This window comes from Balaenoptera acutorostrata, chromosome 9 (genome assembly GCF_949987535.1).
Source record: "Balaenoptera acutorostrata chromosome 9, mBalAcu1.1, whole genome shotgun sequence".
In the NCBI taxonomy this organism is placed as follows: Eukaryota; Metazoa; Chordata; class Mammalia; order Artiodactyla; family Balaenopteridae; genus Balaenoptera; species Balaenoptera acutorostrata.
Window position 1 is genome coordinate 48,826,738 of NC_080072.1, and position 19,662 is coordinate 48,846,399.

The following is a 19,662-nucleotide window of genomic DNA, read 5'->3' on the forward strand; positions in this document are numbered from 1 at the left end:
GTGGGCTGTGCCCACTTCTCCAGCCTGGGGCTGCCAGAAACCAGGAGAGGTTTCCAGGGATCTCACAAAATCCTCCCGTCTCCAGGAGAGCTTGTAGACAGGCCCTACTGGCACCAGCAGTCCTCGCCCCCAGCCTAGCCCACAGCTGCCTGAGAGGGGGGCTTGCATGACTGCCTAAGTTAACCCAAATGGTAAGAAAACACTTTAAATTTATTGTGACATTTGGATTTAATTAAAAAGTACACACTTAGGGAAGTAGAACATAATGGGGAGAGAGGCAGGGTGGCTTTTCCCCTCCTTTCTTCCCCAAACTAATTAGCGTTGTATTTTAAATTGTTTATGTGCCGCTAATCATCGTAATAAATCATTTATACTGAAAAAGACACAGTCGGCTGTGCCCGCCACGTAGGTTCCGCTCTCCGGGCTCTATCGCGAACAAATTGATCTGGAAGTGAATTTATTAACCACTGGGGAAGAAATCATTAGTGCTTTCTCTAAACATTCCCCAGGTACACTTTATTGCCGCAGTTTACGCTGTAACTAAAAGGAGCATTACCCAGGCCCATGTTGTAATTTCCTTACAGAGCTGACAGCCCACTCACAAGCCAGGGGGTGGGAGGGGTTGGGGAGGCCCTGCCTCCTCGCCCATAAGTGGTCTGGTGACCCCAGCCCTTTCCCAGGGCTGCTCATTCCAGAAGGGGCCCCTTGAGGTCTCTGCAGGCCCAAGGCCTTGGCTACCTTCCTGCTGCCTCTCAGAGGAAGAGTGGTTCACAGTCGATCGTGTTTCTGTCTCGGGAGTGTGGCTTACAGTTGGGGGTTTAGCCTCGGGTTTGGAGAACTGAGGGGCAGGGGCTGTGAGTCATTGAGGTCCTACAGGCTTGTTGTGGACCAGCTTCCCCACCCGGAGACGGGAAGGCATCAGTGGTAGGCTGATCGTACGCTTAGAGGACCCAACGTGGCTGAGCAGGAACCCCGGCAGGAACAGGGGCTGCCAGGAGCATCCTCTGCCTGCAGGCGTCCCAAGGCCCCCCTCCTGTGGCCCCTGGGACCTCCCCCTGGGATTGGCTGAAGCAGTCTGTTCTGCTCAGCTTCCTGCTGAGGCCCGCTGCCCCGTGTGTCCCCATGCACCTCACAGCACAGGGCCGGGATGGTGCTCGGTATGCCATACATGGTCTGACAGGTGACAGGCAGCATGATTGTCAGCTCCCTGGCCACAGACACCGTGCCTCAGATCATGCAGCCTGTGGCCTTCCAGCAGCCTTCCCAGCAGCCTGGCTACCCTGTGGTGCTTTCTCTCCCTTTGCACTGGGGGCTTCAGACCACTCTCACCTCCCAGGGCCTGCACTCCAAGACCCTCACGGCAGGCTTTCTCCCACCAGGTTTCTTGAAGGGAAATTCACTTCTGAACCAATACCTTCTCCCTAGGAGCTCATGGCCGCTCTAGGATACAAATCCCTGCCTGTCTGACTCCAAAGCTCATGTCCTTAACAGCTTCATCCACTGGGGCCCCATGAGCCTCCTCAGCCAGGTTGGGGGGTGCATGGGGATCTAGCTCACGTGGGCCTTGCCTTCGGCTCTTTTCATCTGGGTCTGCAAAGGAGGGGGGAGCAGCCCCCAAGGCCTCAACAGGAAGCCCCAGGACGGCACCTCAGGCAAGTACCCCAAGGTCGTGCTGGGTCCACAAGAGCCGAAGGCTCTCCTGTCCCTGCGGCTCCCGGGGTCTTTCTCCCAGCTCCCTCACCCTCCCCTCCCTCATGCAGCCCAGTGGCTAGCAGATGGGCCCTGGCTGCTTTGAGAAGCAAGCAGGACCCAGCAGCTGGGTAGACCAAGCCTGCCTGGAGGGTCCCCTCCTTGCGTCTAGCGAACACATTTAAAAGTTTGAATTCAAAATTGATTTTGAAGGGCCCTAATCTCCGATCCCCTGGCGCTCATGGTGTGTCTGCAGCTCCTGCCAGACTCTCGTTTTCTGGTTCAGCGCATTGGTGCTCGCGTCTCTGTTGCTGTGAAATTGAGACTCGTCTGAGAGTCGGTGCCTTCCTCCTCCTCTGTGGAGACTGCAGGCCCCTTGGGAGCCATGTTTCATTAGATGGGTGACGCGAGCTTTCCGGGTGCCCAGGGAGCAGCTGAGTTGCTGTCTGGGGAATGCAGCTTCCAGACGCTTCCCCGCTAGTTCCCATAGCTGTGCATCTCCAAACAGCATCCTGCCAAGGGCTCTGGGGGCTGGCTGCAGCAGCCCAGGATGGGATGGGGCTTGGAGGAGGCTACAGATAGAGAAAGACTGGGACCTGGGAATTTTCTGTAGCAAACTTCAGGGGCTTTTTCCTCCTACTGGCCCTCAGAGGCTCAGACTAGGCGGGGAGCGGGGAGTGGGTTACATCGTTAAGCCAAAAGGACCCTCAAGTGGAGAGTTGCAAGGGCTAGGTCTATGCCAGGGAGGAGGGGTGCCCTGGCCACAGGTACAAAGGGAAAGACTGAACTGCCAAGGTTACACAGATGCCTGAGCTCCAGGACTCCACTGCAACCCGAGAGTTGGGATGTAGTATTTACGCATGAGGAGAGGCACCGAGGGGGGCTTCATTCCTCATGGGTCTGCAGGGTTGAAGGACAGGATTGCTGCCCCTTTATCTAAGGAGTAGAGGGTTTATATTTGCACAGGAGCAGTCATTTTTCAGCTGGAGCCCTGGGGTGGGCCTATTCAAATTCCAGATAGTGGCAGGCGGGACCTAGGTACTGTCACAGTTGAATCTGCATTTGTTTCTCAGAGCTGCATAGCTACAGGTGTGTGGCACGGGGCAGCACCAAGCCAGATTAAGGCTCCCATCTCTGGGGAGCCTGCCTATCTGCGTCAGCCCACTCTGCCCAGCAGACTCTTGCCAGTAATATCTGGATAGATTCCGTTCAGTCTCTTCATTCATTAATTGAACTGATTAAAAAACCGGTTAAAAAGTGACCTCTATGGCGTTCAACCCTGGGGACACAGTGGTGAACAAGACAGAGCCCCCAAAATAGGCCTTCATGGGACTTACATTCTTATAATAAAATTCTTAAACATTTTCTTAGGTAAAATCACAAAAAAGTAAAACAATTACAGATTGTGGTAAAAAACTGAGAAGGAAATGACATGGGAGTCATTTAAATAAGGAAATAAAGAGATCAAGGCTGGCCTCTCTGAGACGATATTTAAGCTGAAACCCCCAAATGAGAAGGAGCCAAGCACATGAAGAGACAAGGAAGGGTGTTCTGGGAAGAGGGAAACAGCAGGTGCAAAGGCCCTGAGGCAGAAGGGAGATCTGGAGTGTAGCTGAAGCACATTGGGGGTGGAGGAGCAGAGGCCAGACCACATAAAGATATCATGGGCTTAATGAAGAGTGTGGATGATATTCCCAGCCCACTGGAAGTTAAGGAAGGGTTTCAAGCTGAGCAGTGACCTGACCTACTTTGTTTTGAAAGATTTCTCCAGCTGCTGTTTGAAGCTGGATTGTAGATACTAAACAAGAAGCCGGTGGGGTGCTTAGCTGAGAGTGCAGTGAAAGATAGTGGTGGCTCTGGAAATGGAAAGAAGCAGGTGGGACGGGGTGAGGACCAAGCAGGGAAGAGGGGATGAGCATGATGGGAGGTCTGAAGATGACTCTGAGTTTCTGGCCTGAGCACCTGGCTGGATGATGGTGTTAGGACCGTGAGGGGAAGCCTGGGTAAGGGTACAGGTTTTGGGGGAGGAGATCTAGAGCCCTATTTTGGAACTGTTGCTTTCTAGATGTGTCTGGGGCTTTACAGAGACAACCTGAGGATGAGAAGAGAAGGCCTACACCCGTGCCGGAGGAGCACACATTGCAGATAACTATGTAGTTAACGTAGGCATCATTCCCTGTGACAAACTCCAAAGAGCACATGCAGCTTCTGATGTTTCAAAGTGCCCCTCAGATTCTGTTTGCAGCTGCTCCCATGTCTCTCGGTGCATTGCCAGGTCCCCTTCAAGTTATCGACTGGGTCCCCTAAAGCCATTGCCTAACAGCAGGCTGTGCTGGGTTCGGCTTCCCTCAGCAAGGAAGACCCGTGAGGTATGTGTGGAAACACCTCAGCCCCTCCATCTCTCCACACTGCAAGGTCCCTGCGGGCTCAGGCTGCTGGACCCACCATTCCTCAGGATGTTTGTCTCTGCCAGAACCTGCTGCAGAAATGCCTGCTGCTTCGGACTGCTGCATAGGAAATGGGTCCTCTGGGGGGATACTGGGGACCAGAGGCCCATCCTTCCCTGATTTGTCCCTGTAAGGTGTGTTTCAGAGCTGCCTTCTTTTGGCAGGGCCCAGTTTGGATCCAAGCAGAAGTTCACTTTCCCCATTGCTTAGGAAAAGAATGACACGATGCTGCCTCTAGAGAGAGCAGGAAGGGGGTGGGGCACTTCCTGGCCAGCAGCCTGGATCCAAAGCCCTGCTTGGCCACTCACAGGATGCCCCTGGGCAGGTTGTGTGATTTCCCTGACCTCAGGGTCATGATGAGAATGAGCGTTAACGAATATAAAGCATTTGGCCCGTAGTAGGCATTCGGTGCGAGGTGTTGTCATGTGGTCAAACGCCGCAGTTGTTTGGGGATGGGACTGGGCAGTGCTTTCCTTCGGCCTCTACTGTGGTGATCTGTGGAGACCAGGAGGAACTTGGCACTTCAGAGACGGCAAGCGTTTGCTGGGCCCCCTTTAAATTTCTTACCTTCAGCTGGGCCCCTCTCCAGCTCCCCCCACACCCTCCCCTCTCCCCTCATTCACACAGAGCCCCTGGCTGTTGACTGAGGCTCCCCGACTCTTGTGGCTCTGGGTCTGGAGTCACCAGCTCTCCCCTCACAGCTCGGCTCTCCCCAGTGAGGCTTCTTCATCTCTCTCAAGGCTGCAATGCAAACATCTCTGCTCTGCCTCTCCATGGCCTTCCTGCTCCCTTCCCAGCCCCTGTGCTGTCTTTGTCCTTAGATTCTGGTCTGTGTCCCCTTTCTGGCCCTGCCAGAAGCCCTTTCAGGATCCTACAGCAGCAATAGCTTCTGAAGGAACAACAGGTGAGAAGCAATAGCCTGTGACCCACCAGAGCCTGGAGACAGTGCACTGCCTGTCATCCCTCCTGGTCTTAGTCCGGGCCCTGCTCTAAGCTTGCCCCCCAGAGTCCCGCCCTAGCATCTCCTGTGTCCAGGCTGCACAGGAGAACCCAGATGCTGCCCCAGCAAGCCTTCTTCACCTGGGCTGTTCCGGGAGGCCACGGGGTGTGTTCTGGGTGAGAAACGGAACTCTGGATTCTGGCAGGCCAGGGCTCCGATCCTCCCCCTGCCGCCTGTCAGCTGTGTGACCTCGGGTAATGGCCTGAACCTCTCTGGGCCTCTGTTGAGTGGGGTAATCATTTAGTGCCTCAGGGTTAAAATGAGGATTCACTGAGACAACAGATGTAGTGAACAGTGGGTAAATGGTGGGTTTTATGAAGAGGCATATAAAGTCTTGACGGAGACTGAGGGGTCCCCTTCTTAGTTTTTTTGTTGTTGCTGAGGTATCATATATATGCAGTAAAAGGCACAAGTCTCAAATGTTCAGTTCAGTGAAGTTTTCTGCATGTATGCACCCATTTAAACACCACCCAGATCAAGATAAAGGACATTTCCAGGACCTCAGCAGGCTTCCTCACACCTCCTGCCAGGTGATGATACACCCCATTATTCTGACATTGATCACCATGGATCGGTTTTCTGTTTGGGAATTACATATAAATAGAATGGTACAGTATGTACCTTTCTGTGTCTGGCTTCTTTTGTTCCACATTATACTGTCTGATTAATGCATATTGTGGTGTGTACTGGAGATTCATTCTTTATCATTGCTGTGTACTATTCTATTGTATGACCATAGCATAATTTATTATCCATGTTACTGTTGATGGACATCTGTGTAGTTTTCAGTTTGGGGCTATTATGAAGAAAACTGCTACAAACATCGTCGTACATCTCTTTTGGTGGATATAAGCTCTCATTTCTGCTGGGCGCATACCTAGGAAGAGAATTGGGGGGGTCATCAGATGTGCATAAGTTTTCTTAGTTGATTTTTTTTAAGCTACTGTGTCCAACATTGTTATAAGTATTTCATGTCCATTATCTAATTCAGTCCTCCAAATAATCCTTTAAAGTAGTCTGTTCTCGTTTAGCGGGTGAGTATATTGAGGCAGAGCTGGGGAGTGATGGAGTCAGAATTCCAGCTGAGGTCATCTGTCTGCGGGGACCACCGTCAGTGTGTACCTGCCTGCCTCTTCTCTCGGAGCCCGTTGAGGGGCACTGCTAGAGTCAAAGGGGCCAGTCCCCCCCGCCCCGGCGCTGACTGCCATCCCGGGAGCCGAGCCCCCCAGCCCCTAGGGGAATTGGAGGCCACAGGAACCCCACTTCCCTCCCTCATCAAATCCAGTGAGCAGCTACCGGTGAGGGGTTGTGCACAGGGGCAGTAATGAGCTTGCTCTAGGTGGCTGTAGCCTTGCGCTTCAACAGTTGTTCTCGTTGGCTTTTGATTCCAAATGAGTAGGAAATGCTATTAGTTCAGGCCTCGCCTGGTGCATGGCAAGGCCCTGGGTTAGGAGTGCAGTGAGACGAGAAATTGTGGAGATAAAACTGGTGTGAAATGGAGGCCTTCGCATGAGGCTGGATGTGTCCGTGCGAAATGAAGTTACTTCTGAGAAAACGAGATTTAAAGAGATTCTGCAAAATTAGATTACACTTTCAAATTTCCTTATTAAACAGGATTGATGCCGAGGAGGGGCCGCTGGCTGGCTCTGTTTGGGATCCTACTCTGCAGTTCCAGACCCGGGTGTGGGCCCCGCTGGGTACAAGCACCTTGCAGGTGGCAGGGACCCAGACCCTACCCCTCCAGCAGCTGACATGGGTGTGACCATTGTGGGACTGATCACTTCTGGATAATTTCCCCTGCTTTGCATGGGTCCATGTGGGCAAAACCTCAGGGCTTGTGCTCCTCCATTTCCTGGGGAAAGTGGAATTAAAAACAGAGCACCAGGCCTCTCATTCAGGGGTTTAGTTCAAATCAGAGCTTGATTTATAGCTACGATCCACTTTCTGGAAGTGTAGTTTTTTAAAAGGCAGTAAATGTGCATGTGACTGCTCAGGCATATGTGTGTATATTTTTATGTGACACCCGTGCACGTGTGTCCTTGGATGCAGGGGTGTGTCTTTTCATTGCAACTTACTGAGCACCTACTGTATGCTAGCGCTGTGCTGGAGCCTGGAATAAAGCTGTTCTGGGGAGAATAAGCAGACACAGTCCCGCCTCTCGTGGACCTTGTACGCATGTGTGTGATTACACGTATGTGTGAAAGTATGTGTGCAGCTGTGTATGTTTGCACATGTGACCTGCATGTGCGTACCTTCTGTGTCTCCTAATTTCTGTGATGTCTCCCTCCCGGGTCTACTAGCATCTCAAGGTAAGCAGCGCCCCGCCTGGCATCAGAGCAGTTGAGTCCAGTGCTCGGGCCCTGAAGACAGGCTGCCAGGGTTCAGATCCCAGCTCTGTCTCATTCTGTGTGACCCATGACAAGTCACAACCTTTCTTGTGCCTTAGTTTTCCCATTGTTGAAATGGGAATAGGTTTCAGCTTGAAGGGTATTTGCTGGTTTCTTTGATGAAAGAGGTGCATTTCATGCAAGGTCTTATCCTACATACGCCTGAGGACATCCTTAGAAGTACATGCTAGAATCGTTCCCACTGTGCAGGTGGGGAGACAGACAGGCCTTGAGAGACACAGTGATTTATCCAGGATCAAGAACAGGGCTCCACACAGGGGGCCGGACAGCAGCTGATCCATGGAGCCCCTGCTCTATCTGCCTGCAGGAGGGGCAGGTGCCCCACATCACCAGCGGAGCCTAGGACAGGCTCAGGGGGGAAACATGTCAACAGTAGACAGCAATGGGGCCTGCATGGTACCCGTCTCATAAAGCAGTTGTGAGCTGAGCACTGCTCAGTGTTCAGTCAGTGATATCTCCCTGCAGAATGCCCTTCGCCCCCAGGAGAGTCCAGCCCAGGCTCCCTGCCTGTCCCCCAGTGTGAGAAAAGGAAGCCCCAGCACTGTGCTGGGCAGCTGTGTTTTGCTGTGTGGGCACGGATTTGGAACAGTACTGAGGCACGTGGAGAGATGATGAGAAATCCCAAGCCTACACCTGCCTGTGCCCCAGGCCTCCCAGGGCACACAGAGAGACCTGCCCTGAGCTGCCACAGCCCCCTTCTCCTCTGACTGGTCCCTGAAGCAGCCTGTGGGACAGATGGGGCTGACCTCCTGCACACATTTGCAGTGGCCACTAGACTATCCTTTGGGTAAGACTGGGCTCTAACCAGTGCCTGCATGACTTTAACCACGGTTGCACATTCAAATCAGGTAATTCTCCTCCAAATGTGCCCATCACTGTTGTAGTGGCCTGAGATGGAGCTGTGACTAAGGTCATCCTTCCCGGTGTGCTGAATGGGGTGACACCAATCAGAGCTAACTTTTGACTGCCAGGTTCGGTTAGTCCTGAGCACTTCACACGTATTAGCTCCTGAATTCCTCACGGGAACTCTATGAGGGCTATTCTCATATTCATTTTATAAGAAAGAGGTACAGAGGAGTTAAGGTCATATAGTCAAAGGTGTCAGATAAACCCAAATTGAAGGAAACTCCATAATAACTGGCCCGTACTCTTCAGAAATGCTAGTGTCTTGAAACACAAAGAAAGGCTTAGGAATTCTTCCAGATTTAAGTAGACTGAACTTGACAACTGAATGAAATGTGTGATCCAGACTTTTATTTTGCCATAAAAGATATTGGGGGAACTGATTAAATCTGAATGGATAGATAATAGTATTAGATCAATGATAATTTCCTGGTTTTGATCATTGTACTGGAGTTACGTGAGAGAATGTCCTTGCTCTCAGGAAATCAAAGTATTTAGGGGTATAGGGGCTTCATGTCTGAAACCAACTCTCAGATGAGTCAGGAAAAGAATTATAGGAAGGGAGGGAGGGAGGGAGGTAGATGGATAGATAAACAGAGAAGGATAAAGGAAATATGGCAAAATGTTCATATTTAGAGAATCAGGGTAAAGGTTATACAGGAATTCTTTCTATTCTTGCAAAATCTGGAAGTTTGAAATGTCAAGATAAAAAGTTAAAAGAGCAAAAAAACAAGTGTCAGAACAGGAAAGGCATCCCAGGGTGCATGTTAACAATATACCAGTTCCTGTTTGTTGGTCCCAGCTGGCTGCCAGACCCTGTGCTGTGGCTTCCTCTGCAGAACCTTATTCTACCCTCACTATAGTCTGGTGGAAGGAGGCTAGTATGGCCCCATTTCACAGATGACAGTTGGAAAGGTAAAGGGGTTTGTGCCAAGCCATCCAGCTACTTGGGACAGTTCCCAGATTGGAAAGTAGGTTCTCTGAGTTCAAAGTCGGTGCTCTTAGCCTCAACTCCACTGTTGACTCTGACCTTTGGGGAAGAGTGGGGCAGGCGGGACAAGGCATTTCTTCCAGGAGCAATGGTGGAGGGAAGGCTCTGGGGCAGAAGCAAATGAGATCCGTTTGCAGGATGGAAAGGGATATTATTCCTGGGATTCTACAGGGAGCAGAGCCAGCAGTGCCAGGCAGGGGGTGCTGGCACGTGGGAGGGGGCCTTGAATGCCAGGTAGAGTTCCCAGTGGTGGCCACAGTGGCTTCCAGCAGGGGAGCCACAGGGCATGACCTGGAGTGACACGGGGCTGGATGGGGTGGGCATTCTGGGGAGGAGGACCTGCCTCAGAGGAGCTCACTCTGAGCAGAGGGAGTGCTCCACAGCCGGGCTCAGTGTGCTGTCCAAACTGGAGGCACGGGTGGGACCGGGAGCCGGTGGCCTTGGCACCTTAGAGAAGTCCCATCTGAGGGACACACTGTCCTGGGATAGGTGGGCAGGAGTTGCTGAGGACTTGGGTCTGGCCTGGCAGACCACTCTCGGGGATGCGGGAAGAGCTGAATGACCTCTGGCAGTGCCTCCCGGTCACCGGCACTGTCTGGCTTTTCCCCAGATTAAAGAGCTGAGGGTAAGTGTCTGGCAGCCGGATGAGTCAGACTGGGAGGCTGCCTCCTTCCACCATCAGCCCGCCCAGGGTAGAGGCGGGGTAGGAGTCTGGCCCATCTCCTTGCAAATGTCGTCCCCCTCACACCCCGAGATTTGGGGGAACACACGGGGCTGAGTGAATTGATTTATTTTGCTGGGTCCCGTGTGTGCGTCTGAGCGTGAGCCCACACGCACATGCAGGGGCAAACATCATCCATTGTAAAATATCAGTGTTTTCATGGGTGAGTGGTAATTACTGGGTAATGCTTTAAAACCTTTCCTGAAGGAGCGCAAAGCTGTTTTTTTCTAAAGTCAGGAGTACATTAAAAAGATTACCATGTAGATTTGATTTTTAGATAACACTAAAATGGGTCCCAAATGGACTTCAGCAAAGGGATGCTATCTCCTTAATGGAAAGTGCATGGCCCGAGGCTCAGCTCCCAGAGCCGGGCAGGGGAGGGAGGGAGGGAAGAGGTGTCTGCAGGGCCGACAGGCAGGCTGGGTGGGAGCTGGGGAGGCAGGACAGGAAGGGAGAACCCAGACCCTCTGGGGAACATCTTGCTCTATTTGGGAGAAGGAGACTATAGATGCCCCTCTTGAAGCCCCTTCACCTTTCCAGGAGTGTTTTCAAGTCTCCTGGGCTAGCCCAGTGAGAGCAAACAGTGTGGGTGCTCGGTAAAGAAGGGAGGGGTGAGTCAGACTTCTCCCAGGACCTCAGCCTTCCCAGGCGACGAAAGCTCAAGGTCCCCAGATGCTCTGGGACCTCCTCAGCCAGGCTGGGCCCGGTGTTCCGTGTCTCAGTGGACATCAGACACTGGCAGAAGCCATGTGGCTTCTTAAAGAGTTCTCCGGGGCCTAGGAAGCAGAGTCCAGCACCCTAAAGCAGGGTATTCAGGCCTTACAGGGCACTCTCTGTATGCCAGGTGGGGGACCTGGGGCAGCGTGTGGCTTTGCTCCCCATATCCTCCCTGCATCCTCTAGGGGCTCGGTCCCACTGGTGATGGAATGACCAGCTACCATGTGGTCCATAGCCCTGCAGGCTCAGCCTCTCTAGGAGCCGGACCAGATGGAAGATGACGCAGGACAGGCGCTCCTAGTGCTGGGATCCCCCTTCATTTGGGGGCATAACTTAGTGGGCCAGATGTATCCCCTGAGTCATGATGTTCCAGCCACTCACCCCCCTCCCAGTGATAGCACAAGTATAGAGCCCTGGGAGGGCTCAGGGCTGCTGGGAAGGGAGCCAGGCCTGCTGCTAGCCCTGGGGAGCCAGGGGAAAATCAGCCGTGGGGGGACTAGAGAGAGGCTTGGTCTGGGGTTTTCCAAGCTGGAATGTATATGCATAGCTATGCTGGCTGGGTGCTCCTTCCACAGGCCCCAGGGACAGTAGTTTTACCCTGGGAGCCCCCAGACCTTTCCATGTCCAGCTCTTTGAACCCCTCCCCTATTTGATCCCCGTAGGCCAGGCCGAGGAAGGAGCCTCTCAGGCCCCCCTTAGCTCTCGGGTGGGCCTGCTCCCCAGCGGCCTCTCTGGGCTGCTCTGAGCTCTGTGACCGGGCTGGCCCCTGTCAGAGGAGACGCAGGCGGGCCTGAGGACACAGTCATCCTGAGCCCCATCACTCTCTCAGACCAATTAACCTTTAGAGCTGCATTAAGGAAATTAGGCAGCAAACTTGCCAGCTAACAGATGGGCCCGCGGGCACTGGAGGCGGGAGTATGCTCTGCCTCCTGCCTGCCCTCACCTGTCCTGCTGCTCCTGGGGGCCGGGGGGCCGCCCCCTCTCCAGGAGAAGTCTGAGGAGGCAGCGAGGCTGAGAAAGAGCACAGGAGGGAGGAAGAACCCCAGAGGCAAGCTTGATCAGTGGCTCACACTAGCTCTGTGGACCGTCTGGGCCTCAGTTTCCCCATTTGTAGAATGAGAGCATTTGCCTGTACGAACTCTGGGGGCCCCTCTCACCTGACATCTGTGGATTCTGAGACTGAGGTCCTTTGGAAGCTGGTTCTCTCCTGGATCCTGAGGAAGGGTCACAACCCAGAAGAGGGAAGGGAAAGGAAGCAGCTCTGACTCTGGGCTGGGGGCAGTGAGGGGGAGGGAGGGAGAGGAGGGATGCCAGGGAATGGGAGCTGAACCCAGAGCCCTGGAGAGTGCAGGGGTCCTGTGGAGACCTTGGGCCCAGGGGGAGGGAGTCTTCGGGGGCTTGCTGGAAAACCGAGGAGGCAGGAGGGCGTGGGCTGTTCCCCCCAGCGGTGACCCCTCAACCCATCTGAGCCCTTGTGAGGGTCGCTTAGACTTAGACAAGTGCAAGGCAACCCCACCATCCAGCTGGGCTCTGAGACTCTCCGCACTTCCCTCCAAGCCTAGTCTTCACCACCCTCGAGCCTCAGGACTCCACGTGGATGTCCAGGTTCCCAGACAACATCTGTCCCACCTCCTTCTCAACTGCCCCTCCCTATGGCCTCCGGGCCGGGGGCTGGGAGCCTGTGCCTCTGTGCACACACATGCCCACGCCTGCACACCTTGCCTGTGTGCACAGGGTATGCGTGAGTGTACATGCTTGCATGCTGGGAGGTCTGCCCCTCCCTCCAGTCAAGGCGATGCTGCGATTCCTGTCTTTTGTACTTACCACTTCCTTGTATGTCGGGAAGCTCATATGGGCCCTGGGAGAGGGCCAGTGTCTCCAAGATTCTTGTAGGATGAGCAAGGATGCTGGGGCACCGATGCTCCCCTTCCTCAGGCTAGGGCAGGTAGGAAGTTTGAATCTAGCTAGAAACATTCCTGAGGAAAGCATCAACTAGGCCAGGCCCAGCTACCTCCCCAAGCACTGACCAGGAGCTCCAGAGCTCCTGCTGCCCCCTGGGAGTATCACAGGGGCATCTCACTTTCTTCTTTTTTTTTATTTTTAAATTTTTTAAAATTTATTTATTTTTGGCTGTGTTGGGTCTTCGTTGCTGTGCGCAGGCTTTCTCTAGTTGCAGTGAGCGGGGGCTACTCTTCGTTGCGGTGCGCGGGCTTCTCATTGCGGGCTTCTCTTGTTGCGGAGCACCGGCTCTAGGCTCGCGGGCTCAGTAGTTGCGACTTGCAGGCTCCAGACGCGCAGGCTCAGCAGTTATGGCGCACGGGCTCAGTTGCTCCGCGGCATGTGGGATCTTCCCGGACCAGTGCACGAACCCGTGTGCCCTGCATTGGCAGGCAGATTCTTAACCACTGCGCCACCAGGGAAGCCCTCACTTTCTTCTTGACGCCTCCACAATCAAGAGGCTGTAGCCTGACGTGTTAGGTTAAAATGGTCAAGCACACAGCAGTGTGAGGAAGTCTTGAGGTGGCAAAAAGATCTGGGAGTTCTAGTGGACCCCAAGCCCGAGATTCCATTCTCAGGGCTGCCGAAAGAGCCAATGGATGGTGGCTGCATGAGGAGGCCTCAGGCCCACTGTGGATCACACGGCACAAGGGGCAGTGGCTGGATGGAGAGGAACCACTCAGGGAGGCGGGCCTGAGGACTAGCTGTGTGCCCTGCAGCAGAGCAGACGCGGGGCTCCCGCAGCTTCTGGAGGACCTTCACGGGGGCAGGAGAGGAGGCCGTGCCGTGCAGCCCACACAGGGCGGGACCCAGACCCAGGGGAGGCGGCTGCTGGGGAGACAGGGAGGGCTCCTGGAAGGGGGCAGCAGAGAGAAGCAGAGGGATGTACCCTGAGGTGGGAGCCACAGGGCCCACCGTGTCCATCTGTCTGTCCATCCGCAGGTATGCCCATGCTCTCCGTCCAGCCCAAAGGGAAGCAGAAGGGCTGCGCGGGCTGCAACCGCAAGATCAAGGACCGCTACCTGCTGAAGGCGCTGGACAAGTACTGGCACGAGGACTGCCTCAAGTGCGCCTGCTGCGACTGCCGCCTGGGCGAGGTGGGCTCCACGCTCTACACCAAGGCCAACCTCATCCTGTGCCGGCGCGACTACCTGAGGTGGGCGGCCTCCCACCCCATTGCACCCCAGCCCTTCTGCTCAGAAAGCCCCATCCTCCGAGGCTGGCACCGTTCTGCCCTGCTCTAGCCCCAGCGTCCTGCCTGCACTCACCCCCGCCCCTGCCCTGCCCCTTGGACTCAGTGCCCAGCATGGGTCCTGGGCGGGCACGTCTGTTACCATTGGGCACCCAAGAGAAGCTTCCCGAGGGCACCAGTCTGGCTCTGGCCCTGCCTTTGTCAGGTGCTCTTGACCCACCCCGTCCCTGAAATGTGGGACGGGACGCCCTGGAGGGGCTTCCAGGAGCAGGTGGGGAAGCTCTGGCTTCCCTGGGCCCCTCTGGCCTGATGGTCTCCTTCTCAATCTCCCCAGGGCCCAGCTCCCCATCTTCCAGGTGGGCCCTGGGATTAAACACCCCCACGCCTGGGGAGCCTGGTAGGTAGCCAGACCCTAGAAGAAGAGGTGCTGATGTTGGAACTTAAAGACCTGGGTTTGAACTAGTTCTGCACCTCTTCCCCCACCTCAGGTTACCCCTCTGCGAATGGTGAAAAGACTAACGCTTCCCCTCCTCGCGTTCCTCCGAGCTCTAACCCCCCCTCCTCCACAACCTGGATTCTATTCCCCGGGGCTCCCCCTCCCCAATTAACCCTCCCTTAGGCCATCTATGACATCAGCAAGGCTGGAGGGAGGCCCCAAAGCAGGGGCCTTGGCTGAGACCCAGCATCTGCATTTGGCTCCCATGCAGGCTGCTGGGTGGCGGCAGGGCCTTGCGGGGAAGGAAGGCCCATCGCGTTAATTAGTAGGTCATGGCCAGGGCTTCTTGGGGCTCCCTCTGCTCAGGACTGGGCATGTCGGGGGGGAGGGTGGGGTTATCAGCAGAGGCTCCCCTATTTCCCCGAAGAGCCTAAGATTTACCTGCCTGCACCTTCGCTTTTAACTTCTGCCTTTGCAGGAGTTTTTTTTTTTTTTTTAAGTGGTGCTAGAAACCAGGATGTGTGACTCAGTGCTCCTGACTGGGGCTGGAGGAGAGATGCTGAGGCCAGGAGGAGGGGTTAAGGATGCTCTGGGGACTCGCCCCTCGACAACCTGGAAGGGGTCTCCAAGTCTGGAGGTTTAGGACATCACCTGGGGGCTGAACCTACCAGGTTGAGGGGAGGTGGCAGACCATCTGACGAGTCCACAGGACCTAGAGGGGGACGACCACAGTGCAGGATGGGCTCATCTACAGAGCTGATGCACCCACAAGCATCCCGGGCCCTGCCAGCTACTGGAGCCTGAAGGTATTCTCCTGGACTCTGGCAGAGGCTCAGGAATGACTTCGGTGCCTGGTGGGCCAGTGGGCCGGGGTGGGCGTGGGTATGGGGCTTCCTTGAGCTGCTCAGCCCCAGAGAATGGCTGTCCAGAGCCTGCCTCTCTGCAGTCACTTCTCATTGGACTGGTGGCCAGAAAGGCCCCTCTTGGCAAGCAGATGCTGTTGGCCTGGCCTTTGTCTGCCTTAATCTGAGCCACAGGCAGCTCAGGCTGATGAATAATGGAGCCAAGCTCATCTGCAGGCGCCCGAGCTTGAGCTGGACAAATCAGGGATTAGAGGGCCTCCCGCCCGCCTCTCAGCCCCCTTGCCTCACTTGGGGCTTGCTCTGCCAGTATGCAGAGCAGAGGCCTGGCTGGCTCAGACCCCTGGAACATTCAGCCAAGGACTGGCCTCCATGGGGAAGGAGTGAGTTCCCTGTCCTTAGAGCTTTGCAACCGGCAGCTAAGAGGAGGGGTGCCTGCCCCAAAGAGGCGTTGTGCCAGATGGCCTTGGAACTTCCTTTTGGCATCAGTCCTGTTTTAGAAGCATCTTTGAACAAGATCATCTAGTCCAGCCTTCCCATTTTAAAGAAGGATAAACTGAGGTTCAAGAAAAGGGAGTTAGGCAAGTCACACCATGAGTTGGTAGCAGAAAAAGACCACCCCATAGGGTTGTTGTCAGGATTAAATGAGTTGGTCTTTGGAGAGTCCTTAGAACAGTGCCTAGCACATAGCAAACGCTACATAGGCATTTACTAAAGGAGCTGTGACTGAGAGGTTACAGTTTTCACAACAAGCCTGTGAAGAATGTATTATGGTCCCCGTTTTACCGTTGAAATAAATGAGGCTCAGAGAGACTCGGTAACTTGCCTGAGGACACACAGCCCATGATCAACAGACTGTCTCTAAATTCAGGCTTGTGTGAGTCTGGAGTCCTTGCTCAGGGCCCAGCCCAGTGTACTTCTGGTGACCCCAGGTACTTGAGGGACCCCAGTGGAAGCCTGGGAGGGGACATTGTCAGTGAAGCGGGGGGACGGGCAGTGTCAGCCAACACCTGGATCCCCAGAGTCTCCTTCCTGGGTGAATGTGCCAATTTCTCTGAAGCCTTCTCTCTTAGCAGAATCTAGACACTGTCATCTGTGCTCCTTCCCTCTTGCCCAGGCCCACCTGCTGAACCAGGGGGAAGGCAGGTGGGGCCCTGGGTGGAGGCAACTCCCCTGTCCCCCACACCACCCCAGCAGGCCCCTGAGCCCTCTGCACCCTTCCCTCTGCAGGCTCTTCGGCACCACAGGAAACTGCGCTGCCTGCAGCAAGCTGATTCCAGCCTTCGAGATGGTGATGCGGGCCCGGGACAATGTATATCACCTCGACTGCTTCGCCTGCCAGCTCTGCAACCAGAGGTGAGTGCTGGCCTGTAACAAACCCAACACACTCAGCAGACCCCAGCTGACACCTGCTGCCACAGACCAGGAGTGCCATGGAGACATGCATGCAAATGCGGGTTCTGTGTGTGCATGTTGTGAGCATGTATGTTCACGTGTGTATTTTATGTATGCCTGAGCCCTGTAGCCAAATGTGTGCCCTCCAATACCGCATGTACATGTTTGTGGAGTATAGCTCTGTGCAAATGTAATGGACGGGGCCATGCATGATCTGTGTGCAGTGTGTGTAGTGTCCCTGCATGTATTTTTATTTTTCATTTTTTTATATATTTATTTATTTATTTTTGGCTGCATTGGGTCTTCATTGCTGCGCGCAGGCTTTCTCTAGTTGTGGCGAGCGGGGGCTACTCGTTGTGGTGCGCGGTCTTCTCATTGTAGTGGCTTCTCTTCGTTGCAGAGTACTGGCTCTAGGCGCACGGGCTTCAGTAGTTGTGGCATGTGGGCTCAGTAGTTGTGGCTCGCGGGCTCTAGAGTGCAGACTCAGTTGTGGCACACAGGCTTAGTTGCTCCGCGGCATGTGGGATCTTCCCAGACCAGGGCTCAAACCCGTGTCCCCTGTGTTGGCAGGTGGATTCTTAACCACTGCGCCACCAGAGGAGTCCCATGCATGTATTTTTAAATGTCCATGTACGGGGCGGGGGGGTGGGGTAGCGGGGGGGGTGTCTGTGTGTGCATAATAAATGAGTATGCCTGTGCATGCGTGTTTTAAATGTTTGTGCACAAGGGTTCTGTATGCATGTCCTGTGCCCTGTGTGTGTGCTACATGCAGGAGCACGCATGGACATTCTAGCGAAAAAGGATTCCCAGACCTGGAGGGTGAAATCCCCTTGGGGAACGGTCACTCACTTCTGTGATTCTGGTTCCAGCCCAGCCTTGTTTCTGGTTTTTTGGCCCCTACTTTGTGCCCCAAGCCCTATGGGAGACCCTAGGGACCTAAGGAGCCAGAGCCCTCAACCCTGGCTGGGGGCCGGGCCCCAGAAAGCAGGCCCTTTTCTCAGGAGCCCCCAGGTGAGGAAGGAGCTCATACAAGTGTTCCCAGAGGGTGAGGTCCAGAGGGACCTGCAGGGAATGCTGGTTTGGCTGGGGCTCTGCCCAGACCTACTGCCGGGAGGGCTCGGTGAAGTTGCAGCGCCACCTGGTGGTTGAAGTGGGATCTGCTGGGACTGAGCCTGTGACCCTGGGGTCCCACTACAGCCTCAGACACCCTGGGGACGTCTTTGGGGGAAGGGCTGAGTCCTCCAGTGCTTGAGGAGGACTGGGAGGGGCAGAGAGGCAAAGCAGGGCCTTCTTTGGCTTAGAGGGAAGATGGTGGGACAGGGTCACCTCCTCCTGGAAGGATGTTCCTGGAAGCCCACAGATTGTTTAGAGGAAGAGTGTCCTTCACTGAGCCATTTGCTTAAGCTGGGGAGGGGAACAAAGGGTTGGAAAAGTCAGCCATTTTATCCCTTCCTCCTGCTCCATCTCTGCCTCTCTCCTTCCCTCTCCTCGGCTGGTCTTTTCCTATTTCTTTGTTCCTTCTCTCTTTCTCCCTCTCTGACACTGAGGTACATTATTTCTACACCTCCCCTCCGACCCCACCCCTGCTCCCACCTCCACAGGAGCTCTGACTATGTGGAAGGGCTGTGCCCCGGGCTTACCTGTCTGTCTTACACCCCAGGCTGCAGGGCCTGGCCGAGAGACTTTCAGGGGTCCCCTCTGGATTGACCGGGTTTGCATGGGACTTTCAGGTGTCCCCTCTGGATTGACCGGGTTTGCATGGGACTTTCAGGTGTCCCCTCTGGATTGACCGGGTTTGCATGGGACTTTCAGGGGTCCCCTCTGGATTGACCGGGTTTGCATGGGGCTTTCAGGGGTCCCCTCTGGATTGACCGGGTTTGCATGGGACTTTCAGGGGTCCCCTCTGCATTGACCGGGTTTGCATGGGACTTTCAGGGGTGCCCTCTGGAAAGCTCGAGGAGCATACTTCCTCAGGACCTCACTTCCCACACGTCCACTTCCTGGCCCGGGTGGGGTCCTGTCTGGAGCCTCCACCATCCACTGGGACCCCTCCATGGCCTCTCTCTCCTGCTTGGATTTTCCAGATTTTGTGTGGGAGACAAATTCTTCCTGAAGAACAACATGATCTTGTGTCAGATGGACTATGAGGAGGGGCAACTCAATGGCACCTTTGAATCCCAGGTTCAGTAACGCCCGGCACCTGGCCTCCCGGCCCGTCTGTCCATCCGCCCGCCTGCCCACCCGCCTGGCTGGCCAGCCACTCTCCTGCCGATTAGAACTCCTCTGTCCTCGATGGGAGGAATGGCCCTTCCTCCACCGCCGCCCGTCTGTGTGTGACCCCTCCTGGGGCCAGGCTGGGCCTGTACAGTCTGTCTTCTGTATATAAATGGGAACATTTATTTTATGAGAAATGTAATGCGATTTTATTACTGGCGTGGATTAAACTTATGAATGTTTCCGGGGAGGTTATTCTGCATTGATCACATGACTGACACAGACCTGGGGACCCTGCCCTTGGCTTGGGAGTAAAACAACACCCTCGCCTTGGTCCTTGGTGGGGAGGGGCCCTGGAGCAGGACACGGGGCTCTAGCGTATGCCGTTGCCGGCAGGGCGGCTCCAGGTGGGCTTTAGCAGGAACAAGCTGGAGGGGAGGGGACAACCCCAAGCACCCCCTCAGCCAGAAGGGGGGGCTAGGCTGTCCTCCCCCTCCCCTGGCAGAGCATATACCCTGGTCCCCAAGATGAAAACCTCCCTTTCCTGGGCTCCTGTGTTACATCCACCATTGAAACCCTCCCAGACTGCCCAGACAGGGACCCAGCTCTGGTCTACCTCCATGGTAGGACCCCAAATCCTGAGCTCCCTGCCATGGGAGCACCATTCTTAAACCCCTCTTAACCTTCATGG

The 19,662-nt window shown here is 54.9% G+C and overlaps 1 protein-coding gene across 3 annotated transcripts in view; it reads left to right on the plus strand.

Annotated features, from left to right (window-relative positions):
* Window positions 1-19,213, plus strand: part of LMO1 (LIM domain only 1) — a 40,349-nt gene extending 21,136 nt beyond the window's left edge. For all 3 annotated transcript variants that reach the window (XM_057553097.1, XM_057553098.1, XM_007172813.2), the window contains 3 exons: window positions 13,817-14,030; window positions 16,593-16,718; window positions 18,842-19,213. In XM_057553097.1, the coding sequence (XP_057409080.1) occupies window positions 13,817-14,030; window positions 16,593-16,718; window positions 18,842-18,947 (446 nt within the window). In that variant the 3' untranslated portion in view covers window positions 18,948-19,213. The remainder of the gene's footprint in view (window positions 1-13,816; window positions 14,031-16,592; window positions 16,719-18,841) is intronic.
* The last annotated feature ends 449 nt before the right edge of the window (window positions 19,214-19,662 follow it).